The sequence below is a fragment of the Apaloderma vittatum genome, unplaced genomic scaffold (assembly GCF_000703405.1).
Source record: "Apaloderma vittatum isolate BGI_N311 unplaced genomic scaffold, ASM70340v1 scaffold22769, whole genome shotgun sequence".
In the NCBI taxonomy this organism is placed as follows: domain Eukaryota; kingdom Metazoa; phylum Chordata; class Aves; order Trogoniformes; family Trogonidae; genus Apaloderma; species Apaloderma vittatum.
This window is the reverse complement of record NW_009736146.1, coordinates 13,786-40,863: the sequence shown is the minus strand read 5'-3', so window position 1 is coordinate 40,863 and position 27,078 is coordinate 13,786. Positions and strand designations below refer to the sequence as shown.

The window sequence follows — 27,078 nt, the reverse complement described above, 5'->3', positions numbered from 1 at the left end:
TTTGCTTTTTTTGACTTTAAATTCTTGGTTGCGTTGCTGCAAAGGTCACGAAGGTATAAAACTGATTTAATGGGATTGAGAAGAAGAGGGGCTGTACCTTTCAGACATGCCCCTTCTAAATCTCCATCCAGGCTGCAGCCTGGATGCGAGGCTGGCGGCATGATTTGCAATTGCTTGCTTGCAGTTTTTTCCCTTGTGGGTGATGAGTGCAGGAACCTTGCCTAGTTTTATATGGACACTATATTGAGTTTCTGGAATCGTCCCCTGTGCTGTCTAATTCTGCCTGTGTAAAGGATTTCTGGTGTCTGGATGGGTGGGGAGACTTGAAAAATACAAAGTTTGCCTTGCTTTGAAATTCCTGCTACAGATATTTTGAAAGGGGAGGGGGGAAAGTGAAAGATTGTCCTAAATTCTTCCAAAGGCTCAGTTTTGTGGCTTTGTGTTCTGAATGTGTGATAAGGATAGATGTAAATTTTCTTAAAAAGGAGGAGGGGGGAATGAGAGAGAGCTAAATAAAAGGAGTTTCTTTGCAGCTCCATCCATTTCAATGGTGCAGCTTTCCCAAGCCCCTTTCCGTCGCCCATCGTCACCTTCAGGCCGGTCAGAGAAGGAGGAGCATAAGAGCATGAAGGCGGTCAAGCAGCAGGTGAACGCATCTGGGGAGAGCCAACCTCCCTCCAGCTCCCCGCAGTCTGCGCTGAACTCAGCAGCCTCTCCTTCCCAGGTGTATGAGACTTACATTGATAATGGGCTTATCTGCCTGAAACACAAGATCAGGAACATCGAGAAAAAGAAGGTATCTTATTTTTCCTTTGGTAGATCACATACTGAAGCTGTGAATGGTAAATCTCGGTGCCTGCTTTATAGTAGCTGGAAATAAGTTTGTGTGTGTATAGAGAGAGTAACTGTGGATTTTTTTTTTTTATAAGTAACCTGGGTAAGGATCTAAATATGGGTTTGGTAGTGGCTTTTGTTACTTATAACTCCTCTGTAGCAAAGGGTGGTGTTCTTTACTCTTACTGTTCTGAAATGGAATACTTGTATTTGACATTGTGTGAGTGTAACATTATTGTTTCAGAGAATCAGGAATGCAGCTAACCAGAAACCAGCTCTCAGCTGCTCGCTTTACAGTGCATGCCCAATAGCTAGCAAAAGTAATTGAATGCTAGTCAAAACTGGGCATGTTTCTTTAATACACTGAATCAGTTCAGAACTAACTTGGAACTGATTTGGAGGTGGTTTGTAGTCTTGCAGTCTTATTCTATCGATTACGTGAACCTGATATTAGGATACAGAAATGTAGGTAAAATTGGAAATGAAAAAAGTTTCCTCTGACTCATGGACCTATCAAATTATATTAAATATGTATTACCCTTCACTTTGTGTGAACTTTTGACTTGTGTATTTTAACCATAGATTTTTATTCACTAGAAATCTTTCATACAGAAAACTGCCAAAGCCTGCTAGTGACTTTCAACTGTGTGTTTCTGGGGCATGGGCTGGGATGACTGTTTAAAACAGTGTTAGTAAGAACTGAGGCAATAATACATGTAAATTATTGTGGCTATAGCTAGCTATACTTTTGCATTCTAGACCTTTTCAGTTGCTTGGCAGGTGGCTGAAGGTTCTGTGCGCAATTTTTAATTGGGAAGACGTTTTGTTCTGGAATATGAAAGAAATAATGCTGTTGCTTTGGATGAGGATTACAAGTGAAGCAATTGTATGAGCGTGTTGTGCTTCTCTAGATGTCTGAAAAGCTTTGTTATGTCTTTAGGGTGAGGCGAGAGAGTCGATCAGTCTTCTGGCCGTGTAGCTGGGGGACTTGGTCCTCCTGCAGGAGATGCAGTACTACTGCTGTCTCATGTCATGCATCATGCTGTAATTTTGAATAATGGCAGATAAGCTTGTTTTCTTTGTGTGATTAACCAACTTTGTGTTCTGTTCTAATTCTGTCCAAGGAAGCTTATTGTTGTGAATTTCTCAAGTATCTCTGCTTTTCACATGAGTAACAACGTAGTCTAACCAGCAAATGAAAGTGTGACTTTCTAAAATGTGTAGAAAGTGTTCCTAGTCATAGGCTACTATAGGTACTCTATTGGTAAAACCATATCTAGATAGAAATACAAATGAAATAGGTAGCCAACTTCATGGCAGTGAACTCCCCTTTCTTTTCCATGTGTATACAAAGAAACTTGCAATACCTAACAGTTTAATTTTGTGTAGGTTATATCAGCTTTTAAAGACTATTTCAGTATATTAGAAATCTTATGTCTTTGCTAAAGACACTAGTTCACTTTAGGAAATCTTGATGTGACTGAAGCCAGATTTTGGAAGACAGGCTTTGGAAAATTGTTTAGGATTATTTGTCAATAAGGTATCTAAACTCCAGTGTTGACTTGGCAAAGCTAAAAAACTGCTTAAAATAAATAAGGGTTTAGAGCCCCTTAAAGATCTAGAGTCAATGCCTTACTATTTCTTAAAGTAATAGCAGGGATCTAGGATAGGGAAGTAGACAGTACTGGAGACTGAGATTGCTAAATCAAAGGCATAGCAAAACTTCCTCTGTTCCTTTCTTCTGTAAATAGTAAAATTCCTATTCTATCCCAATATGTGGATAACTTAAAGTACAGAAAGCAAGTGTAACTTCCCCAGTGTGTGCTCCCATTGGAATTAAATCGGTATTAAAAATTTACTCTAAATTTTCCTGCAGCTCAAGTTAGAAGACTACAAAGATCGCCTGAAGAAGGGAGAAGCCCTCAATCAAGACCAGTTGGTAAGTTTGCTTTATGTGGAAGTGGGTAGCCTCAAAACCTTCAAACATGTCAAAAGGGATAGGTTGCTGAAGGAAGTGGTGGTAGAGTTTTACAGAGGTAATGCCTGCAGGCTTACAGTGGTGTTTTTCACAAAACCAAATGGACAGATTATTGGTAATTAAGCTGAATTGTGAGCTTACAAGCTTTGTCTCCTACTTTAACCTTTATGTGGTGTACTGAAGTAGTGAAAAGTCATTGTTATCTTCTCTGTAGGCTTTCAGCTCTGTTGCCTCTGCACCTGTATTTCTTGTTGAGGTGTCTATATGCAATGTATCTACATGGCATTGTAGTGTTGAAACCCAAAGCTCAAGGTTTCTGGGGTAGCTAATTAATCTTTGACGTTTTTGTTAACAGGTGTTGACATTGCCTCTTGGCTGCACAGTGCTGTTGGTTACAAGCAGCTGTTAAAGTAGAACTGACAGTCCCTGTTGGCAGGAAGGAAGACACTGGTTTAACTTACATGGGATCTAAAGGCTTCTCCAACGCAAGAATCTAGCTATGAGTTATTGACTTAGTTGGGAATACTATCTTGTACTTCTAGTGCTGCCCTTTGATGTTTGGGAATTGCCAGCACTCAATTGCTATTAGAAGAGCGTGCTTATTTTGTACCTAAGGGTGCTAGAGTATGGAATGCCTAGATGTGAGATCACTGCTCAACAAATGTGATCCACTTTGTGGAGCTAGATTAAGCTTGGTTGATGTTAAAACAGGGATTCTGGCTTTTTGGCTTGGACTAGAATGGATTCTAGAAATGAAGCCAAGTTTCTATAGCATGTTTCCTGAGTAGCAGTGTCACATAAAGGGTCTATTGCTGTAGTCATGTAGGAGTCACGTTTCTTAAAATGTGCTTTGCACAAACCAATTGTGTGATAAAGGCCTCCAACACGTCAGTGGCCGTGCTGATCCTGCTGTTGAAAAAATACTTCCTTGACTGTTAGCTTTATCACAGTGCAGCAGTGTGAGAACACAAACACTGTTTCCTTACTCTGAATCACTTGTAAATGAGAACTAGACATAAATAAGAGGGAAAATGATAACTTGCTGCTTAAAAGTAGACCTGTTGGAGGGAATGATAATTTAGCATTTAACTGCAAAGTCTAATGTTGTTGCTTGCCATCTCAAGTGCAGAAGCAAACAAATCTGGTGGTGTGAAGTAGGATGATGACCTTTTAGTTCTTTTAAACTCAATCTGGAATCAGGTGGACAAGAGCCTTTGGCATTTAGATCACAGGTGTGAGATACAATGTGCATTCCTCTCTCACTAACAGTGAGACTATTGAACAATATTCTGTGTAAGTTTTTGTAGTCTTGAATATGTTTTAAAGCTATTTCTAAATTTGACTGTCTTTAGTATACACCCTTGACTGTGAGATGTTAGGTGAAATTGAGATGTGAGGAACTAAAGAGGTGAAGGATTCTGTAGGTGTTAGTCTTGCAAATGCATCCAGCAGCACTAACTTTGGAAAATGGCAATTAACTTGGTTACTGGCTCTCGGTATTCTTAACTGTATTAGTATTTTATCCCAGTTTCTGACATACTTTAGGCTCCTAAAATGGGGAATTAGATTCAGTCTTGCTAGTGAACTGACCAGTGATAGTCAGACCATTCAGATGACTATTGTAGCAGCACGTTTCAACTCAATGTTTGATAATCTAGTCATGACTCCTGCTTGTGGTTAAGATACAGAAATACTGCATTTGTACCCTTCAGATGAAAATTTCCAATGTATATACCTGGTGATTAAAACTGGAGCAGAGTTTAATAGTTTGAGCAGTTGCCTAGAGAAACTGCTTGTAATGCAGTGGAGCTGTAACGTAACTTCATGTCACTTATATTTTTCATTGTTTCTCACATAGAAGAAGTGCACATCTGGCAATGAACTTGCTTTGCAATAAATTTGGATTAAACTGCAATTCCTTATGGTGCGTGCTTGCCAGAGCTACTGGTGTGCTCGCCTTACTTTAGGAAACATTCGCTTCAAAAATGAGGAGCTTCCAGCAAGTTAAATGCTCTCACTGGCAGTATTTGTGCTGTTCTGCTAGCTGAGTAGGCTTTGCTCAGTGCTGTTCCTCCAGTATGCTGTTAATGAGCGTTAATAACAGGTGTGACAAAAGCTATTGCTTTCCTGCAGGTCGAATTATGGCTTGTCATCAGAGCAGTAGTAGCTGTTCTTGATTTTTTTTCAGGTTAGGGAGTTTTACTCTGGGATTTGTATTGCTAAAAGCACATCTGACTAGTAAGTTGTTGCTGTTAAATTGGGAGTCTTCCTCAAATGGGTAGGCATTAGGATCTTAGAAGTCATTCTCCCAAGTGTGAAGGGAACTTATTAATTAGTTCTTAAAAGTTGCTTGATAAATTTTGCAAGGACAACTTAAACTACTATCTGAGTGCTTTAAAGTAACTTAGGTGCATTTTGTTGAGTAACATTTAGGCCAGTGATGTCTAGTATTCTACAATAAATGAATGCAAGTAACCGAATGATTGAACTGATTGAACAAATTAACATGTTCAACTTGTTTTCCAGTTGCTTAGGAACATATGGAATTTGCACATACCCAAAATCCTATTTGGACAGTAGATCAAGCTTGTATCACTGTATTGGTGAAATGCTTAACACTAACACTGCTTTGAAAGAGCTTTATATTAGACTGACAGGCCCATTCTAGAAAAATTTCAGATACCATGTCATGAACATAAATCAAAGTGAGTATAAAGTACATATGAACAACTGAAATTGAAAGCCATTAGAAGACAGGAACACTGCTTTATTTGTGGAAACTAAATCTGAAAACCTTTTTTTTCTGAAAGCATAACTTGTCTTCTGCTTTGTTTTCTCTTTAAAGTTTGTACAAATTACCTTTAAAGGCATTCAGCTAAGTGTGAGGGTAAAAGATCTGTGCTGTACTTGTCTGTGTTTTGTATTCCTTCCAGGCTTTCCTGTCAGTGTCTGATTTTTAAGTATCTCCTTACCTTTGAGACCTTTGGGAATACAAGAAAAAAATTAACTGATGTCCAGGCTTTCCTGTTTCAACATTAGTATACCAAGTATTGTACAAGAGGTTGCCTGGGAAGTCTAATAGAGACAAACTTGTAGGATATCTTTGTGGTGGTAGAACTGTCCTCCTACTGTGTCTCAGACAGTCATGGATGAATGACACTGGTGTCTAAAGTACCAGCTACAGACATAGTATCTTTATAGAAGTTACATTTTCAGAGAGGTACCTGCTAAGTGGACTAGTTCTCTTCACTGGAGAATTTAAGCACAAGGGGACTGAGATGTAACTGCTAGTTTATGTATGGAAAATACATTTTTATCTCTTCCTTTGTAGGAGGCGGTAGAGAAATATGATGAAGTAGTACACAACTTGGAATTTGCCAAGGAGCTTCAGAAGACTTTTTCAGGACTTAGCCAAGATGTAAGTGTAAAATGCTCTTCCCTGTGTTGTCAGGAGGTAGTGGTGAAGTTTATGCTGATCTTCTAATGGCTACGCTTATATGCTAATATGTGTAATAGCAGGAAGTTTCTATCTTGGAACTTGGGGGAACAATGTGTTTAAATTATCTAGATCAGTGAGTCTAGACTAGAGTAGATGTTGACAGTTTTGTGTACCGCTGACCTCCACGATAGTTATTTGCTGTGCACCTGTAACAACATGTGCGTAAGTAAATTGAGTCATTGGAACTCAGCTGTGTTTGACTCCAGTTTACTTAGCTTTGAAACTGTTAACCATCTTGCTAATAGCTTGCACTTGAGGTGGACTCATCCTCTGTGTAGGTGTAAACTGGCAGGGGAGCAGCTCTGTTGGTAAGGATATGCAGGCCCTTGTAGGCAGCAGACAATGTAAATTAAGTGTAACCCTGAAGCAGTCAAAACTAGGCTTAGACTGAGGACCAGTAGATTAAAGAGAACTCATGATTTGGTACTTTTTAACAAGTTGTGTCTATTTCTGGTCACTTAGTACACAAAGGCTACAGATAAACCTCAGTGAGACCTGTAGTGGGCCTCCAAATGTCTGGGGCCTGGAAAATGAGACCTGAGGAAGTGTGGAAGAACTGGGCTTGTTGGGCGTGGTGAAGCCTTGGCAGGAGATGCAGTATTAGCTTTCAAATCGCTAAGAGATTCCTGAAAGGATGGAGCCAGACTTTTTGCTGAGATTTGGTAGGAAAAAGATTTATCATTAATTGAAATAATAGGTTCCAAGTAGAGAGGAGGGAAATGGTCACTCTGAGGATAATTGAGCACTAGAGGAGGGTGCCTAGAGGAGTAGTAAAATCTGCCCTCAGATCTTTTCAAGACCTGACTGCACAAAGCTCTAAGCAATCTGGTCTTGATTCAGTGTAGCTTTTGTTCTAGAGGCTGGGTTAGGTGACATTCACAGATCCTGTCCAAACTGAATGCTTTGATGTTTCCAGTGAGGAAAAGTGGTGGGGTTAAATCACTTTGGTTTCAGTCAGAAGCACAGCTCTCAGTAAAATTTTACTGAAGCTTGTTGAGTTTGCCACTTATTCTGCTGTAGTTATCTCTAATCATGACAAGTCACAGATTTAGTGCTTTATTTAGGCCTTTATAAAGGTTTTAAAGCACTACATAAATTATTTTAATGTGTTTTATCTTTGAAGAAACTGGTCTCTTGGCTCAAGCAAATTCTTATGAAAAGATCTGATCCAAGGTAGTGCTGGGGATGCTAAACATGATTAGTCACTGCTCTGGCATTATTTCTCTGTGCCTTACAGAATGCTGAAGGACTGGTAAAATGGCTTTCATTGGTGTTGACTGAGACAAAAAAAGATTTTGCTAGAGAGGATTTTCTTGTATATGTAGTAATTCCAAGTAATGCAATAAATCTCTTGAAGCACTATGTGAGCAGAGATTTAAGAGCTTTTTCAGCAGCATTGCTGCTTTGGGTTCTTTGAGTCATTGTACATTGACCATAAACTGTGTTGAATGTCAAAACTGGAATTGCTTCCTATTGCTTTCCTCTGGGTAGCAGCTTATAAAGTATCAGAAATGAAGGATTGTGATGCCGTGTATCTTTCTGTAGATGTTTTTAGTAATCCAGCATTAACTTTTAGCAGTTCATGTTTGTTCTTGGACTTGTGCTATGTTTAAAGGATTAACCTGCTTTGTGTTTTTCTTTAGCTTTATTTCTACCAGGATGGATTCTACATCCAGTACCCATTATTGGAACCCTAGGGGCCATTCTAGCAACAATATCCTTACATCCTTCACTGTGCATTCTAGAAAACTAAATTTTCATAGGTCTTGCTAAGAAATTTAAAATGCCTCAGTATGTGATATCTTAAATTCTGCAGTTACTTTGATAGCTGCTTCTGCATAATTCTATTAGTACATTATGAGAAATTTCTCCTCAAATGGCATGAGGGCTCTGTATGTTCTGTGACTTGTCTTGTCGCTTATTTAATGGATGCTTCAGTCTTTTGCCAACAGAAATCAGAGTAACTATAGGATTCTGCTCTATCACTTGAAGTATTGAAAAGTGAAGAAGCAGTTGTCTCATTAGGAGAAATTTGAGATGACTTTTACATCACTAACTTCATGCGATGAATGTTAAATGTCAGCTAAGCTTGATTTTGTGCATGGGTATCAATTTCTTATATACAGTTGTTACAATAAAGCAACTACCAGGCATAATCAGGGTCTAAATACCCTAAAACCATATCACAAGGGAAGCTACCAGTATCCAGTTTGACTAAAAGCTAGATGTGTAGAGAACTAGTAGAGAAATGGAGGGCTCTTCCAGAATAGGAGCTTGAAAGATCTTGGGTATCTGAAGAGAGTTAGGAGCTTGTTATCTAACTGAAATTAATAGTAGAACTCAATGTGTTTTAACCTAGAATCCTGTTATTAAACCACTATGTTTAACTGTTGAATTAATGTATCGAAATAGCTGCTGAAAGCACAGAGGAAGGCTCAGCGAAGAGAGAGTCTACTGAAGCTTGAAGCAGAGAAGAAAAAGCTGCGCACAGTTCTTCAAGTCCAGTATGTGCTGCAGAATTTCACTCAAGAGCATGTCCAGAAAGATTTCAAAGGTGGTGTGAATGGTGCAATATACTTGCCTTCTAAAGAACTAGACTACCTCATAAGATTTGCAAAACTGACATGTCCAGAAAGAAATGAGAACCTGAGGTAAGTTCCAAGATTTTTGCCTAATCAATATTCCTCATGCATTACAGTGAACGTCCTCTGTTTGATACTGCCATGTCTTGAAATAATTGTTTTGGGACACTAATTAAAATTCTGTTCCGTATGCTTGTTTTATGTGACAGCAGGAAAGTAGTAAATTTACCTCACTCTGAGCATTAAAGGAGAGCTGCAGTGATTACAGCTGCAGTTGTGCAAGTCACAGACAAGCCCTGCTGCCTTATGTCTCTCTGTGGGGTTGAGGGGAGATCATCCAATATCAGCATAAGCATGGGGGGCTGGTGGTGTGCTGCTTCCCCGAGGTCTTGCTGTTCATGAAGTGAAAAAGTGCAGTACACACAGACAACTTTCCATTCCATTTACATGATGACTCAGATGTGCTTTTCTGATTGCAAGGTGGTAGTCCTGAGGCTCTCCAGCTATTAGCCTCAAAGCAGTTGTAAAAACGTGACTGAAGCTTTTGATACCCCTGCACTAAATTCATACATTTGAAGGTAATGGGTTGCCATCAGGTGTGATATGTGTCAGGCACAATGCTATATGGACTATGATGGCTTAGACTTAGCACAACAGCCTGTCTGCTTTTAAGATAGTAGTAAGAATTGTATTTAAATATGGAAAAAATAGTTATTAGGTGGTAAGTTGAAAGTACTTCATGCTTAAGAGTAATTATTTCCATAGTCAAATGTGACTTTAGTTCTTAAAACTTCTGCTTGTCATATGCTAAACTTGCCTGTCTTTGCTCTAACTTCTAAAGAACAACTGCTTGTAAAAAGCAACACAATAGGAGTCTTGACCCAATAAAAAAAGTTATTTTTAGCTTGTTTTCATTGTATTATGCTTCCACAAAAAGCATAATTTCCTTTGGGATACTAAATTTTGTCACGGTGAACTTCAAAATTCAGTGTCTAGAGCAGGGGGAGGTGGATCATGGACTGATATCAAAGTTCCTCAGTAACTAGCAGAGTGGCAGGAGCTGTGGTTACCCCGGCACATGTGCATCCAGTAAGCCAGGTGATCAGCTGATTGAGAAGCTGTTGTCCCTCTCTGGGAATGCTCACTTGGAATGAAGTCCAGTCATATGGTCTTGTGGAATACTGCTAGGCTTTCTAATCCATCTTAATTACCAACAAAAACTTATATTTGCTAGATTAAATCATATACAGATACAGATAATCGCTTTCAGTAATGGGTAATGGGCTTGGGATTCTATCTACACAGCCTTCACTTGGAAGGCTAAATGTTAGTCAGTGTGTTTAAAATGAGGGCCATAGGGCTGCTGCAACACTTGGTCCTGGCTATGACTCTACCTGGTAAAACTGTCACTTGTTTTAGTGTTGAAGACCAGATGGAACAATCATCTCTCTACTTCTGGGACCTTCTAGAAGGAAGTGAGAAACCTGTGGTTGGAACAACATGTGAGTGTCTCCTCTAGAGAAATATCTTAAAGGTCTGAAATGTGTGCTATTTAAATATCTTAAAATCAGTGTGTATATATATATGGAAGGCTACTACATTAAGCACTTCCAAATACTGTGTGTAATCTGGTTGCCCAAGGAGGACCTGCTGTTTGTTCAAAGTTCTGTTTTTAAGTACAGATCAGTAACAATACAGCATGCTTTCTTTTTACAGGTAGACTTACTCTTCTGCCAGTGTACTTGCACTTTGTGAATTACTCAGTATTCCTCAAAAGCTTGTACATGAATACATTACAGAACCATCAGCGGGAAGTTTTTTGGATAGTTATGTGCAAATGAGTTAAGGTTGGAGCACTGTTCCCAGCCAAGAAATACTTAGTGAAGTATACTGGTGTGTATTCAAAAGCTTCGTTGGCCAGACTGAAGGTCCAACAGTACTAAAGATTCTCTTGTAGGAATTCCAGGCTCATACCCCTTGTCTGACTACAGTGCAGGACACCATGCTAAGGAAGGATAGTCATTAATGGAACTTAGAGATCACAGTAAGTTTCATTAATGACTATCCTTCCTTAGTTTTGACCTGTTGCAAGTGTCTTCACTTCTCAAGCCCACCAAAAATCTGTGGGACTCTTCCTGCTTTCTGCTGTCTGTAGCTTAGTTTCAAAGACCCTGCTTGTAAGCCAACATATGTTCTATGTTCCTGTTTAGAGCTTACTTGTGAGGAAACTGTTCTTTCTTGTGTTGTAGTGTCTTTCCTATTGCAAACAGACCTTGCTTTATTCCAGTCTTGTACTGGCTGTGTGAGAGTAATCTTTCATTTGCTATTGACAATGTTGTCAAAACTGTTAGACCAGAGCACTACTGTACCTTATTTAACTTACACATACAGACAGTTGAACTGACAACTGAGTGTTAACTCTTCTCATGAAGTTCTGGACAAAGTGCAAGCTGGCTTTATATTGCTACAGGGTGGTAACTTTAGCCTTGTATCTGTTGACATGAATTGAGAGTTACCTAGCTATCTTGGACTCCAAACTTTCGTAGCTTTTTGGCTATCATCTAAAAAAAAAAAACTTTTGTGACTGCTGTTGATATGATTATCCCTTTAATCTTGCATCTCTTTGTGTGCAAGATAAACTTCAGATAAAGCTGTCAGAACTTCTTATTAGCATTCATTGTCTTGGAAGAAAAATTTTTTTATATCCATACTATTCTAGCTACTGTTCTTGTTCATATGGTTGTCACTGGTAGCAGTGATCTTTCACTGAGCGGTCTTCTGGTTTTCAAGGCTGCCCTATCTCTAGCTCCCCTGAAACACTTTCTAGTATTGCAGCTACTTCTGAGGTCTTACTCTTTATTTCAAGCCGCTTTGTCTTTTTTTTTTTAATTTGCTTAAATGAAACTGGACTGTGCTTCTCGGAATAAACAGTAAAGTTTTTCTTTGACCATACCTATTTTGACTCTTGAGAGGATTAGGTTGTCTGGAACACTCTTGCTTTCTCCTTCCCTGCTTCTTTTTGCAGTTAAACTTCCCTTCTGAGGCTTACCATCCTATCTCTGTGAGGGGGTCTTGTATGACAGTTTGATAGTGACTTTATTTAGCTTTACCTGTGATGGAGTTTTCACAGCATGCTCTTAGTATCAATGCTGGCTAGCTTATAGATGGTAAACAAATTCGTTTCTAAGCATTTGGGAGATCAGGTGTCTTTGTGTTTGTCTTGTGTACATTTAAACACAAGCTGCAGTCTTACCGCTGGATTGCAAAGATTTTTCAGCTGTAGTATATAGAGCAGTTCAGCAAATACTCTAGTAAAACATTTTATTGCTATAGCTTGTTAAGATGTGTGAACTTGAAGTTGCAATTTATATGAAGGGAGGAAGTGAAAAGTCTTGATCTGTAAACTGAACACCCTTTAATTTCAGATTTTTGTATCTTAACTTCATGGATTTTTACTCTTCAGATAAACACATGAAGGACCTGTTATCCAAACTTATAGACTCTGGCTACTTTGAAAGTATTCCGACTCCTCGTGCCACTGTACCAGTAAAAGAATTGGAAGAAGAAGTAAATAGAAAATCTGAGAGAAAAAGACAGATGTCGAAAGGAGAGTCTGTGAAAGAACCAGGTGGAATATTACAGTGTTCGATTTCTTTATCATAATGTTGGGATAAGCTTGACCTGAGCATTGACTTTGCATAGCTTGATGCTAAATCTAATCCTGTGCTGTAACTTACTTGCAATGCAGTAACTAAAATGGAGCCTGCAAGATGTGCGGCCTTATTCTGGCTAATAATACTGTAGGAAAAAACCCCTCTAACTCATAGTAAATAGGGTGTTTTTGCCTTCCGAACAAGTCTCCGTGTTGAAGATGTGAGAATTGTGTGGTGTAGTTTATTCTTCGTGTTACAATAACCAAATCATGGATACTACAAAATGTTTCTTGCTTAACTCTAAACTTGTGCAAATGTAAAACTGAATTGGAAAAAAACTTGTCTAAAAATAGCATATTGAATGACAAGCTGAGTGTTCAGAATATTTGGTTTAGCAATTGGCACTACTATTTAGATAGAATTAGACTTGTTACTATTTGGTCTGCCTTTCTGTATTTGATCAGTTGATACAAATTAACATCCTTTCTCTAGAATCCATTATGGAGCTTATGAAGTCTGAAATACAGCCACAGGAGGTAAGATGCTTCACTGCCAACTGCTTTCCTTCAGTATTGTGATTTTTCAGAAACATTACTGCAATTCTGCAGCCCTTTTTTAAACTTAAAAAGGGAGTCTGAACAGCAACAGAGATGTTGCTTTATGTAGGAAGAATTAAAGACTGAGTTAAATTTCTATTTCTAACTCCAAATTTATGGCTTTGCTGGGGTATTTTGGGACAAGTGGTGCAGTATTGCATGAAGCAGTGTAGTACTTTAATGCTCTGGCACTTTCCTGCATAAATCAAAGCATCAGCTTTTACAGTGAAAACACTGATCTTTTGTGTACTGTGGGGTAGAGAAACTGTCTGCTAAAGCTGTCCCTAAAAGCTAAGCTTCTGGCAGCAGGCTTGATATTGGTGAGACTCAGGATGATGTAGGCATTGCTCTGATTTGTCAGAAAAGTAAGGATCCCAAAACAGACTTGTGTGCACAGGGGTGTGTAGAGTTGTTTCAACAGCCCTTCAGATTCCTAAGTACTCGAGCTTTGACTGACAAAGTGTAAAAACCGTTAGACTTGGTTCAAAGAGTGGGGAGGGGGTGTCCTTTTGCAAGTGGAAATCTGGTTCTTAAAATGCTGAATCCCTATTTCCCAGGTATCCCGCTAGAGGGTGTACTCTAGAACAAGCTTTTAAAACCTACTGGTATCACTGTTACCTGACTCTAAAGCTTTCTGGTGACTTGTCAGAAAAAAAAATTTTCTCAGCCAGTGAGCTTTGTACACTGTTTGCTTCATATATTTACTTCGTGTTTATGTTAAAGTGGTAGCTTGGAAAACTTCAGGACATCTTCACTGAACTCTCAGACTGAAGTTGTAGAAGTCCAGTGGTAGTAAATCTCCGAATCTGGTGACTTTTTAAACTCCATTAAGAATGAGGATTATACTTGGTTACTAGCACGAAGATTTTGAGGCAGGTGGTGCTGCTATGCTTAGCAGAATGTCTCCTACTATGGTACCACAGCATTTTAGACACTTAAAGAGCTACCTTTTATAAAAATCACAATGAACTTGATACTGTCACTGCCTAGGAACATCAGTTAGTGTTGAGGATAGGGGTAATAGATTCACTCAGCTGAAGTATGTTTCACTTGTCTTGCTCAGGGCTGTTTCATGCTTGTCTCTCGCATGCCAGGCAAAGCTAGTCTACGGTCTTGTATGACAAAGTCACAGCTGTCCACAGAGTTTCTATGGCTGGTGTTTAAACTGTCTAGGCTCTGTTTGTAGTCAAAAATTTTCAATAGCTGGGTGACCTAACTTAACTGACCTGAACTGTAGTAGCAAAATGTTTTCTTGGGAGCCATTAAGTTTCTCTGGTCTATATAGTTTCTCAACAGGCGTTATTTGCCTGAAGCAGAATACTCTGTCAAGAAGAAGCCAGAAGAGCCCAAATCTTGGGAAGCTGAATGTGCTAGGAAGCAAGAACCTCCAAAGTCCTGGGAAATGCTTGTTGATGTTGAAGAGCAGAAGCAGAAACAAGAGACCTTAAAGCCTTGGGAAGCTCGTGTTAGGCAGCAAGAACCAAAAAGACCAGATTCTCCAAAGCCTTGGGAAGCTCGCATTAAAGAGGAGGAGCAGAAGCGTGAGTCTGCAAAGCCCTGGGAGACCCGTGTTGAGGAGGAAGAACAGAAGAAGCAAGAAGCTCCAAAGGCCTGGGTAGCACATGTGCGAGAGGAGCACGAGCCCCCCAAACCTTGGGTAGCAAAGGTTAGGGGAGAGCAGGACCAGAAGAAACAGGAATCACCTAAGGTATGGGTAGCAAAAGTTAGGGAAGAGCAGGAACACAAAAAGCAGGAGCCCCCAAAACCTTGGGTAACCAAAGTTAAGGAAGAACCAGAACCAAAGCAGGAATCTCCAAAACCTTGGGCAACCCAAACTAGGGAGCAACCAGAACACAAGAAGCCAGAGCCTGTGAAAACATGGGAAATGCCTGTTAGGAAAGAGTCAGAGCAAAAGAAGCAGGAGCCTGTGAAGGCTTGGGCTGCACATGTTAGGGAGGAGGCAGAACCAAAGAAGCAGGAGACTCGAGAGGCTTGGCAGAAAGCTGACAGGCAGCAGCAAGTGTCATCACAGCAGTTACAGAACCATCCGAAGTCGTGGGGAGCTGCAAGTGTTGGGCCAAAGGAGCAGATGGGGCCAAAGAAGTTTGATATGGAACCCAAAGAAGTGAGTTGGCATATGTAGTACTACCTGTCATAAGCTTTTGACACTGCTGTATTGGACTAAATCCCCCTACTAGCAGCGGTGTTATAAGGTTTATTATGTAGGTCTGTGTTTAGGCTCCTATTTCACTCTTTCTTGGGGGAAATGGTTCTGGCAGTTAAACTTAATATTCGAATAGCAAGGTGGTCTGCTTTGCTTTTTACATCAACATAGTATTGCTGTGTTTGAGCCTTGAATAACTGCTGTATGCATAAGACAGAAGAATTAACTTGGTTCATCCCTAGCTATTGGCTCTGTCCACTGTTACCAGTACAAAGCAGGTATGACTCATCCAGGGATCAAATACTTTGTCTGTGGCTGCATGCAAATAGCACTTCGGTAATTTTTTTTAGGCTTTTGATTAAAATAGCTGCTGATTCAAGGGAGATTTAACATCTAGATCAAGCAATACCAACTGTACAGGGGCTTAAATATGTATTTCCAGATGAATGCATAAACCATACTGCTGTCCTGGAGAGCCTAACAATAGCATAGTTTGTTTTAGAAATGTAAAATGAAAACTATTGCAGGGCTTAGAGCTGAGCAGGGTGCTAGCCTCTGGTTATGTTACCTTCTTTCTCACCTGTGCTCCAGTAGCAACAGTTCTGATAACTGTAAAAATAGATAACTGAACTTTGCTTTGTCTACTGTCTTATGTCATTAAGAGCAGTGTGTAATCTAAAGTCAGACTTTGGGAAGAAAATATGGGGAATTGATCAATTCTCTTGTGCACAGTGCAGTCAGTACTGCTATCTTTTTTTTTTTTTTTGCAAAAAAGCAGAAATCAATTTGTTACATATTACTCATAGCAAAAGATTAAGTTTAAGTCTTGTTAGTAAACTTGGCATAACTGGAAAATGGATGTTCTTGTGCCTAGAGGCGGGAGCGCAAACAGAAGGTTGAACATGAAATTAAAAAAGTATGTAACATGAAGCACTGGGTAACAAAATGGGATTAAGGTGTTGCAGCTTGATTCATCTTTACACTTGAGCTCAGTAGAATCTTGTGTCCACTGGCGGTGGTGGTGGTACAGGTGCAAAACCTGGTTGCCTCACTAAGTAACCCTGCGCACAAGTAGGTGTTGTGCACCCAACTATGCATAGAATTACTGTAACTGAAACCATTTGAACTATTGAAATGGTTTCAGGCACTTGAAGATGGCTTGGAATTCCTGGTGCCTGATTACCTTAAAGCTTAAATGCAAGATGCTTCCTAATGAGATGGGGCTCTTGTATAGGATGGATGCCTTAAGTGTTGGGCAGAACTTTGATGTAGTAGGACAAAAGGAGGGTCTCCACGTTGCTGAAACATGCAAACTGTTTAGGAGTCTTCACACTAATGTGCAGGTGTGCATATCAGCAAAATTAAATGTTGGCATGTGAGGTTGCTTGAGCTGGATTGCTGAATTAAGTAAACAAAGCATAAACACAGACCATAGTGAAACACCAGCTGGCTCTGGTTTTGCTTAGTAGCTGTTGACAAATCCTAATGTAAATATTTATATTTGTATTTATTTAATGAGTAGAAAATAGTTTACTGTCAGTCTAGCTGGTTTCAATAACCAATTTAAAAAAAAAAATTCTTTTACTTGTGAGGTGCATATAAAAAACAACTAAAATCATACATGATGGAGCTTTGAGCAACCCGATCTAGTAGGTGTCCCTGCCTATGGCGGAGAGGTGGAACAAGATGATCTTTATGGTCTCTTCCAACCCATACTGTTCTACAATTCTATGTTAAATTTTTTTAGATAATGAAATTTCTCTCACCTTTGCTTAGAGGCAATGCAGTGCTCTATCTGGATCCATTTCACTCCCAGGGAGAAATCTATAAGTGAGCTTGTGCAGGGATTTAAGCTTTTCTTACTTTCTCAAATAACTGTTAGAGCTCTTGAGTTTTTTTGTTCAGGTGTTTGTTGATTTTTTTTTTAAATGAGCTGCTAGGCTTTGATATCTTAAAACGTGCTTATTTAACTTAATTACTGTAAGGTACACTACCCAAGAAATTGAGTGGAGTGAGCTGATGTTCAGGTCTGCTAAACTGTTACTATATCTAAATGTGTCTGCAACTTGTGGACCAGCAGACTTGGTTAGAGCTGAATTTGTGGCCTGCTGTGCGAAAGCAAAATGGTTTGGCTTGTGCTGTCACTCAGTGCTATTTAACTCATACCTGCTGTGAGTGCTGCTCTGGGTAGAAAGCACGTGTTAATTGTGTATCTATGTGGCACAGTTGGTGATCACTGTTGTGATTACAGCTTGTTTAGTACTCCACAGCTAACAAACCTAAAGAGGAATTGAGGTTTTGTATTGTAGAAGGGAGTTTTAGTAGTTTGCCTTTACATTTGTTTATTTGCAATGGCTTAAAAGGTTCTCAAACTGATTCTAGATATTTCAACTCAATTTTTAGTTGATTCTCTAGACATATGTCAAAAGAGTTTTTTCTGAATGCTGTTTTTGCTGAAGTTGTATTTCAGAACACTGTTATGAGAAATTAGACCCTAAACTTCACAGTGCCATGTAAAACTAACTTGAATGTTGCTTGAACCACTAATGTTAAGTGATCTCAGCATGTATAAAGTGGATGTGATCTGGACTAACAGTTACTAAACTCAGAATCTTGTAATGACTTGTGGAAACATCATCGGACTTCAGGCTAGGAAGAAAACTTGGTTTAAAACCATCTTAAGGATGTCAAGTACCACTTCTTTTCCAAAGCATCTTATTAAAATATTTCAGGTTTTATGCCTCTTTATAAGTTTCTCATACTTTTTCATGTTTGCTCTGTATTACACTTAAATATTCTAGATTTGAACACTTAAATATCAGCCAACCAGCAAATCAATATGTGGTGATATAACTATAACTACTTCTGGCTGATGCATTTTAATATATCTAGGAACTAGACAAAACTTCTACAGAATGAAGAGTCTCCAATGTTTTCACCCTGGCTTAGAGCTCTAGTATCATATATGTAACCCTTTTTGCTGCTTCTCCTAGCTGAAGTAAAGAATTGCTACCAGTGTAATGCACAGAGTATGAGCTGGGGGAGGAGATGAAGACTAACAAATTGTAAAAGCATACAGAAGATTGTATCATCTTTGCAACCACAAGTGAAACGCTGCAGCCTCTTCTGCTTCCATGCTGTTGAGGCTATTTTTACTTGTGTTTAATGTACAAGTTTAAGTTTTGTAGCTAGTGGACAGTCTTAACAGCTTCTGATGTTGTCAGACTTGACCTAGTTAGGTAACTTAAAGGTGAAAAGCTTCTGTTATCCGTCTGTAAATGTGCAGAACCAGTTTGGCAATCTACTTGTGTCTCAGTAAACTGGACTGAGGAGGAAGAGTGTTAAGTGTTTTAAGGTTAAGTTTGCTTGTAAGGGAGGGTAATAAAGTGATGGATGGGAAGATTCAAATTCCAAGTAACTTAATCTATAACTTGCTGAGATTTAACTTTATTCGACTATATTTATTGTCCTGCACTTAGATCCTTGATAGCTTCAGTTCCTGATCATTATCGGAAACTATCAGCAATATAAACTGACAGAGTTGCTAGTTACAGGTAGTGCTAGTGAATCAGAAACTCTAATTAAGATAGAGTAGTAAAAAGAGGCACTCTTCTAGCTCTAGAATAAAGTAAAACTTCTTGACTTAGTGTATGGGTGTTTTGTGGGCCACATAAATACTAGAAATAGAGTCTTCCAGAGTTAATGATGTGCTGCATGTCCATGGATTATGCTTTGTGATGCTCGTGAAACCCTGCATGTTTCTTCCATGGGTATGCTATTGGAATTCCTGCAAATGCTAGGGCTAGTTTCAGATAACTATTGAAGAGGAATTTCAAGAGTGTTTTGGGGCTCATTGTCCTAAAACTGAACAAAGAGCACTTCATCAACTTATTTTGAATTTAGCATGACAAATGTCATGATACATATACCCTTTTGCCATATAATCTACAGTCTTAATATGAATACCCAACTATGCTGCTCTACAGTATATTGAAGTTGTAATAACATCCAATTAGAAAGGCAAATGCTTGTGTTGTAGGAAAGTAAAGGCTTTCATTTGTTCCTGTGTGCCTTGACATTTGGGCCAGCTGAAATAATGCAACTGCTTAATGTCTGCAGATTTGCATAGACCAACATAAGGGTAGCAAAGCTTTAGAGAATCATAAAAAATTGTGTTTTTAAAATACCTGTAACAAGTCTACTTCTTCCCCAAGCTGCTTTCAAAACTTAGTTAAACCAGACAGACTAATTTTATTGTTGCTCTGTAAATAACAGGGCTTCTACTATTTCATGAGTTTGCTATCATGATTTTCCCAATACCTTAATTTGCCTATTATCTGAGAAAACATTTCCCTCTTCTAAAGTGAAGTGAGAATTGGGTGGGATGAACTGTTAAGGAACTGTCTGAAGCAGTCAGGAAGTAATAAAGCCCCACAGAAGTCCTTACTTAGCTACAGTTAGGTGCCCATGTGGGAGCACAGGTGTATTTTTTGTGCCAAACTTTGAAAAGTTTAATGTAATGCACTCACTGCACCAGCTCCTGCAGAAAGTGTTTGGCTTGTTAGCTGTCTAACCCTGAGTAATCTGCTTGTGGTGTATCTCTTAGATGCAATTTTTTTTTTAATATCTGGAAATGCTATCCTAATAAAAGATCTGCCCTTACTGGTGTGGGCTCTCCTGGGAGGAAGTATGTTTTCAACCTTAATTATGCAGCTTTGACTTTGAGTTTGTTCTGGCCTTCAACTTAAGTGCAGGTTTCCTTAGACGGAGGTGCCTAATTCTCACCAAATGCAGGAAACTTAATGTCTTCTGTACATTTGACTGTAAGAAGCAGAATTAAGCGTGTTAATTCTGTGGCTTAAGTAGTTGTGGCAATAGAAAGCTGATCATTTTATTTTAAAATGAAGTGAAAGTTTGACTGGGGAAATATCAAACACAGTCCAGAATTCCTTGACCCATGGTGTCTCACACCTATAGGTTGCTCTAGAAGTATATTGGATAAGGTAGCCTGTCTTGCTTCCAGTATTAGGTTTAATATCTTTTCTCCTTATTAGGTGCCTAAACCTGTACCTCAGCCAGCTGCAGAATTTTGCTCTACTTCGACTCTTCCAAAAGATCCAGTATTAAGAAGGGAAAAGCTTCAGGATCTCATGACTCAGATACAAGGGACTTACAACTTCATGCAAGTATGTTTTTTCTCTGCTGTTTAGCACAAAGCCTCCACTTCCTACTGGGTTGGGGAAAAGAGCGCTGACAGTGCGTGTTTGCACTGAATAAATGAATCTAGTTCTAATTAGCTAACAGCAGTATGTCAAATGAGAATGTTTTATTTGCATCTAGCATTTAATTTTTCTTCTCCCAACCTACAATCTTTTTCCCAAAGGAGTCCATTCTGGATTTTGATAAAGCTTCACCAAGTGCCATTGGTTCATCCCAACCACCTTCAGTTACTCCAGCAAGTAGTCCTGTAGGTAGGTAATACTGTAAGTGTAAATTGTATGTAAGGTTTTGCAAACATTAACAGGGTTGCTTGGGTAAATGCTTTTCCCATCCACCAGATCATTAGGCCTAGTGAAGACAGCTTGCCTAATTATAAAGAATATAGATGCCAGCTTAAAAACAATAAGCAGTCTGAAACTGCTTATTTGTTGCTGGAGGTGGCTGAAGTTGGTGCATCTGCCTGGAAATTGAATGCTTATATAATCGTTGACTGGTATGTGCATCTGAGCCCAGCTGCAGAACTGATGTGCTGTATCTGTGCAACAAACTTGTCTAGATGTGGTGAATATAGACACGAGCTGTGAATGAGTTCTGGATAAAGAGTAGTCATCAAGCTACACTGGGAAAACTGGGACTTTCTACAATGGGACTTCTTAGGAAACTGTTTGGGTGGCTCTTATGCTGAAAGATGATTACTCAGTTTATTAAATAACTGTTTTTATAAATCTAGGAAGTGGGTATCTCTTGTGGTAGAAATGGTTTTGATCACTGATTACCTGTTCTCTTTAACAAAAAAGTTTTCAATGGGATGTAGTTCACTGATGCGAAGTCTAGATATTTGCAGTGCACATTAAAAATGGTATGCATCTTCATGCACCAAGTGTTTTCAAAATGTAGAACCACACACTGAAACTGTATGTAGTGTTTGAGTTCAAAAGTAAATGTTGCTTAATGAAATTTTTTTTTACAGTTTCAAAAGAACAGAAACTGCCAAGTCAGAGCGATTTTCTTCAACAGCCACTTCAAGTAAGTTGAAGTTAGGACTGCCTTGAAGAGGCAAATATGTAGTCTAGGAATGATATAGAGATGATTCATTAGAATTGGCTTGATACTTTTATTCTTGTCAGTAGTTTTGTAAGAAATTTTGTATAATGTAGTAGCTTGCAAAGTCTAAGATCACTCAAATGCTGACAAAGTTGGCTGCTCTTCTGCTTGAAAAGCAGCAACAAATGTTTAAAATTTGTTGAAGTAAAAGGTATGTTGAAGACATGCTGAAATAGTTGGAATATTTAACCTGTAGATTAGTCATAGCTAATAGTTGTGTGCAAAAGAGCATGCTGTTGCTTTCATAGGTACTGCATGTCTTCATGTTTGAGGTCCTCCCTTATGCCAAAGATGGTGTGTCAAGCTTTGGCAGCCATGGTTAAGTGAAGCTTAAATTCACAACTGTGCTTTTATATCTTGCTGCTTTGGCTTTTAAACAGGTTTTCTTGTCAGTAACAAGAATTCATGAGAAACTTAGACTAATTGGTCAAACATTTTGGTTTATGCGGTTTATGAGGTTTATTCTGAGAAATGCCTTGTGTGAGTTTCAGTGAAACCAAACAATCTTTCAAAACATTCTTTTTTTTTTTTCTTCTCACAAGGCTGCTGCTTCATCCATGACACTGCATGGTTCAAATACTTCCCTAGCATCTGCTGATCAGACTCTTTCTGGCTCTGAAACTGAAGATCTGGGGACACCACAGGTAATATACTCTGGGGTTCACTGACATTCAAAGATGTGGTAGCTAGCCTGAACAGAAAGCTGTGGTGGGGCCTCTCCTGAATAACTGCACTTGAACAACATACAGGAACAGAACACAAAGAGCAGTTGCATGTATCCTGGAATACTTGAAGATGGTTGGAAAAGTCTTCCTAATACTTCATAAATGCCAAGTGAACAGTCTGTCCCTTGGGAAGGGTATGAGATGAAAACTGCAAGCTAGAAAGTGTGGTGTGTATTCTTGTGGGATCATATGAGCAGCATAAATACTTGCTTTGGTTGCAGTGTAAAATACTCCCTCTAATGACAACATAATTTGGGATGGATATTGCTATGCTGAAGACTGAGATGTGCTCTCTCGAGGACTAACTAAAGAAATATTGGGAATCTGAATTCCTGATACCAGCCAAGACCTCAAACTTTGCTTTCTTGACTGTGCTTACATGCAGTTAAATCTTTAATTAGCAATCTGATATTGTGTAGAGCTGAAAAGTTTCAGTTTATGCAGATCAGTGTTTTTAAGATCTCTTAAGTGTGTTGCTTGCTGTTTCGCTGTTCAGAAACACGGCTGTCTTTCATGTTGGAAACTAATGCAGTGCATGTAGATTATAATGGGGAAATGCTCATGCTTTTTAAAACTTTTTTTACTAATATACATGTGCATGTATCATTTACTGTATTCTTTAATATACTATATAGTTAAATATAACTGTCTTGACAAGGCTATAGTCTTGCTGCCTCTTGAGTCAGCAGTTTTGGCCTGGTTCTTAACACATGCTCTCACTTCTGCAGTGTCATAAGACTTGTTGTGCTGACAAGGATTAAATAATTTTGCTGTTTAATATGCATCCAGAAAATTTGTGTTGTGCTATAATGTGGATCAGCTGATTTAGTAGAATGTTCTGAGTGTTTTGCAGACTTACTGTTTGGAACTAGGGTTGCTTGTGGCCAACATATCTCTAGTCCCTTAGACTTGAAGCATGGTGTCTCTTTTTTTTCCAGTCATCCTTCTCATGGAAGGCAGTAGGTGAGCTTTGTTTGGTCCCAGCACAACCAGGGAATATGCTCTGTGGTGACAGTGCACTCTCCTAGTATGCAAGTGCATACCAGTTCTGTCTGGTGCACCTTTCTTGATATATGTGGTGAGAATGGAACTAGTGGCCTTTAGCCCTCAGCTGTGTATCTAAGTATAAGCAACTTGTAAACTTAATGTTAGGAGTGTGAGCTAAAAACAGAACATGTATGTTTTGTAAAAGGAAACCAAAGTTTGGCTCTGAAGCCTTGTTTGACAGAGCTTACCAGAGGCTTAACATTGGATACATCTTTCCATTTAATTCAATGAGACAGTTATGTCACAGACTTGATTGTAAACTGCTTGAAGTAACCTGCAGTTCCTAAAATTACCTGACTTTGCAGGGTTAGTTGTACAACCTCTTGTTTAAGAAGGATAATCTAAGTATCAATCTCTAAAGCAAATTACTCGAATCTTTTGGTTGACTATTTAGTACATTTACTTTGGACTTACTTGGTACGTGGTTTCAAAATCCACAGATTTCAACTTAGTTTCAACTTTCACACTGGTATTTTGTAGCTCTACCAGAAATTTGTGCTGTCAGTAATACTTCCTGTAATAGCAGGTGTGTGTGGCTTCTTCTAGGCATCAACCTCGCTTTCTCAAGAGACTGAAAAATATACTTCCCAGCCACTGTATCAGACAAGTTCACGTATTTCTGAGCCACTGGTACCTAAAAAGATTGAAATTGCCCAGGTAAGCTATCACAAATACAGGTAAGGTAAATATATTGGTTGTTGAAATGTGTCTAGAACCTTACATTCCTTTTGAGGTCCAATTCCTATAAACATTGTTTTTGTAAGTCAACACTTGAATTTTGCCATCTGCACAGATGAGACTTAATGCTGGTTAATGCTTTGTCTGGACAACTCAGCATTGTTTCTAATCTGAAACATAATTACATTAGGGGAGGATTAAAAAATAATCAACCTCCCTAAACTTTGAGTTCCTTAGGAAAGACACTCTTAATGTCAGCCAGAGAATCATCTTCCAATAAATGGAACAGAAGGCATTTTATATTTCTGTAGTGGTGGGGGAAGAGTACCTACTGTCTCTTTATTGTGAAATCGTTACAATGAGTGGTATGTATAGTAGCTCATAGGCACATTTCACTTAATCAGCAGAGACTGCAATAGAAGTACTGTTTGCTGAGGATGCACAGCAAGATTTGAAATTGTAAGCAAAAGCTATTTTGTAGCTCTACTATGTCCAAATGTCATCCTGTAGAAACTGCTGACTTCTATCAGTCTAGGCTTTAGAACAAATTAACTGCTTCTGTTACTGCCTGATAATTATCAAGTGACCTTTCATTACATTTGTTCTTCCCTCAGGCAACTGTTCCCCTCCCAAGTGAGCCACAGTCACCATTGCCTACTTCAAGCACCTCTATGTCACCAGTACGACCAGCGCAAAGCTTTCAGTCTTCTTCAGCAAGTAGCAGTTCTGTCACGATAACAGCAGCTCCTTTTCAGGCTATGCAGACTGTAAGTAAGCAGCTTGAGGCCACAGACGAATGATTGACAATAATGCCAGTAACTTAGTTCTAATGCTGGGGAATTAGCTCCTCTTGGTATAACATGGAGATTGATAGGTCATTTTGATGTTTTAATGCTGAAAACCTAGGTTAGAACTCTGCTTCTCCAGTGCCTTCAGAACTTTAAAACAGATTATCTAAGAACAGAGAACCTTGATTTGCTCTGTATAGTCCCAAAATTTAATACTGGGATATCTCAGTAGCCTCAAGGAACTAAGAAGTGAGGCCTGAAATCAATAGCTTTATAGCTGTGTCCCAAGTTAAAGTTGACTGCACTTAAACTTCTTATGCATAAATCACAAGTAATAAAGACTGCGGAAGCGAGAGGAAATCCTGAAGTATATAGTAGTCCTAAAAACTTTCTGAAGCCTGAACCCGTCTTGCTGGTTTTTTTAAACTGTTTCAGTGGTGTAAAACTCAGTCCACTGGAATCATGGAAAAATGTGTCCTTCGTGACAGACTAGTGTCTCATCATCCATCTTGTTAACAAGTAGCCAAGTAGCTGTCTAGGGAATAGCCCACACAGACTGTGAGCGGTATTCCCTGCAAACAGATGCCATACATCGTTACTAATGTTCTGTTAACATTGCTGCTCTCTGGCAGTCTGCAATGCAAGTTTAAAGGGACTCAGAGGAAGGGTCTCCACTTAGTTGTTAATGTTCCCTTTGCTGTACTTGATTGTATTTACTCCTCTGATACCGTCAGATGCTAGAAACCCTCATTCAATGTTCTTGTTCAAAAGCAAGCTTAGAGAAGAGGTCACTAAAACTCTTCAAAGGCATCCTCCATTTCAACAAGTGTACCAGTGCAGTTCCACAACTCGCTGGGCAATCTGCATCTTGTACTATTGAGACCTGTGAAGTAGAATTTGGTGGAAGAAGGTAGTCAATAGCCTTTCAAAGCACAGGAATTAATGACTAAAACGTCTATGATGCCCTGGTGTGAGCATCCTCAATATTTTTTTAGGAAGAGAATTTCCTTGGATCACTTCAATCACTTCATCTGGTAAAGCAAACAAATAAAAGCCCAAAATAATAAACAACAACAAAACAAACATAACCAAACCACATCACGAATTAAAAAAATCCAAACAACAAAACAAACCAGAATTTATGTTATTTTATAATGGTTTGAAACTTAAACTTGACGCTTCAGTATCATGATGGAGTTTCTGTGCTGGCCTCCTTAGAGGCAGTACTTGCTCTCTTAGACCCTGGAAAAAAGTGTTAGTTTCCCATTTTAATTAGAGAGGCTTCTGCAAATGACAAGAATTGTCAAGCTGTGGAGATGTTCCTTGCATCTAGCTGTAGTTTTGCCTTGGTCTGTCTTCAGACAGTTTATACTATTAGAAAATGGTCACATACACCTTGACTTGCTAACAGTATTGCTGACAGCTTTGTGACATTTACATCCTTTTACTCAAAATAGACTTTCCTATTTGATCTTGATACTAGCTGTCAATTTTGACAGCATCAGTTCTGGTAATTCTGGCCTATTGGCATAAAGCAACTTTGGCTGATTAGATTTAACTAACTGTAATATCTGTGCACCCTGCTACTGCCCAGCCTGTAACATAAAAAATGGGATTACAAGACTGTTAATTAAATTACATGTTTACTCTGATGGAACTTAAAAAAAGGAAAGTTGAGGCTCAGTTTACTATGGGAGTGAAGACTGTCTAATATATCTGAGTGTATAGTAGTGTTGCACCAGGTTCCAAGACATGTTTGAAGACCCAGATTATTCTGAAATGTGAATATCTCATCTTGGTATAGGCTGTCCCATCTTCAGGTTGAAAACTGTAGAACAGGTGGTCAGTGAATTCAGCAGTGCAATATTGTATGGTAGCTGTTCTGTTGATCAAATATGGTAGCTATGGTCAATGCAAACTCTTTCTTGAGTAGCAGCTATGTAAACAGGAGTAAGTTCTCTAAGTTTACTGAAAGCAAAATGAATGGGTTGAAGTACAATGCTTTTGATTATTTCAAAGAAATAGTGTTCTAGAAACTGATCTAGGCATAGAGATTTGAACCATGGCATAGCAGGATGGTGGTGTTAGGCAGAGTCTTAAGTTGGTCGTGTTAAGCATTTGTCTTGAAATGTGTTGTAGGTGTTTAAAGTGAATGCACCGCTGCCTCCACGTAAAGACCAGGAAGCTAAAGAGGATTCTTCATATTCAGC

The 27,078-nt window shown here is 39.0% G+C and overlaps 1 protein-coding gene across 1 annotated transcript in view; it reads left to right on the top strand.

Moving 5' to 3' along the window:
- Nucleotides 1-539: 539 nt before the first annotated feature.
- Nucleotides 540-27,078, top strand: part of CAPRIN2 (caprin family member 2) — a 33,016-nt gene continuing 6,477 nt past the window's right edge. The window contains exons 1-13 of the mRNA XM_009876871.1: nucleotides 540-796; nucleotides 2,711-2,773; nucleotides 6,144-6,230; nucleotides 8,724-8,962; nucleotides 10,313-10,395; nucleotides 12,357-12,521; nucleotides 13,039-13,082; nucleotides 14,428-15,267; nucleotides 20,690-20,777; nucleotides 21,497-21,552; nucleotides 22,173-22,274; nucleotides 24,695-24,847; nucleotides 27,008-27,078. The exon at nucleotides 27,008-27,078 is cut by the window's right edge and continues 137 nt beyond it. Coding sequence (XP_009875173.1) covers nucleotides 548-796; nucleotides 2,711-2,773; nucleotides 6,144-6,230; nucleotides 8,724-8,962; nucleotides 10,313-10,395; nucleotides 12,357-12,521; nucleotides 13,039-13,082; nucleotides 14,428-15,267; nucleotides 20,690-20,777; nucleotides 21,497-21,552; nucleotides 22,173-22,274; nucleotides 24,695-24,847; nucleotides 27,008-27,078 — 2,240 coding nt within the window. The 5' untranslated portion in view covers nucleotides 540-547. The remainder of the gene's footprint in view (nucleotides 797-2,710; nucleotides 2,774-6,143; nucleotides 6,231-8,723; nucleotides 8,963-10,312; nucleotides 10,396-12,356; nucleotides 12,522-13,038; nucleotides 13,083-14,427; nucleotides 15,268-20,689; nucleotides 20,778-21,496; nucleotides 21,553-22,172; nucleotides 22,275-24,694; nucleotides 24,848-27,007) is intronic.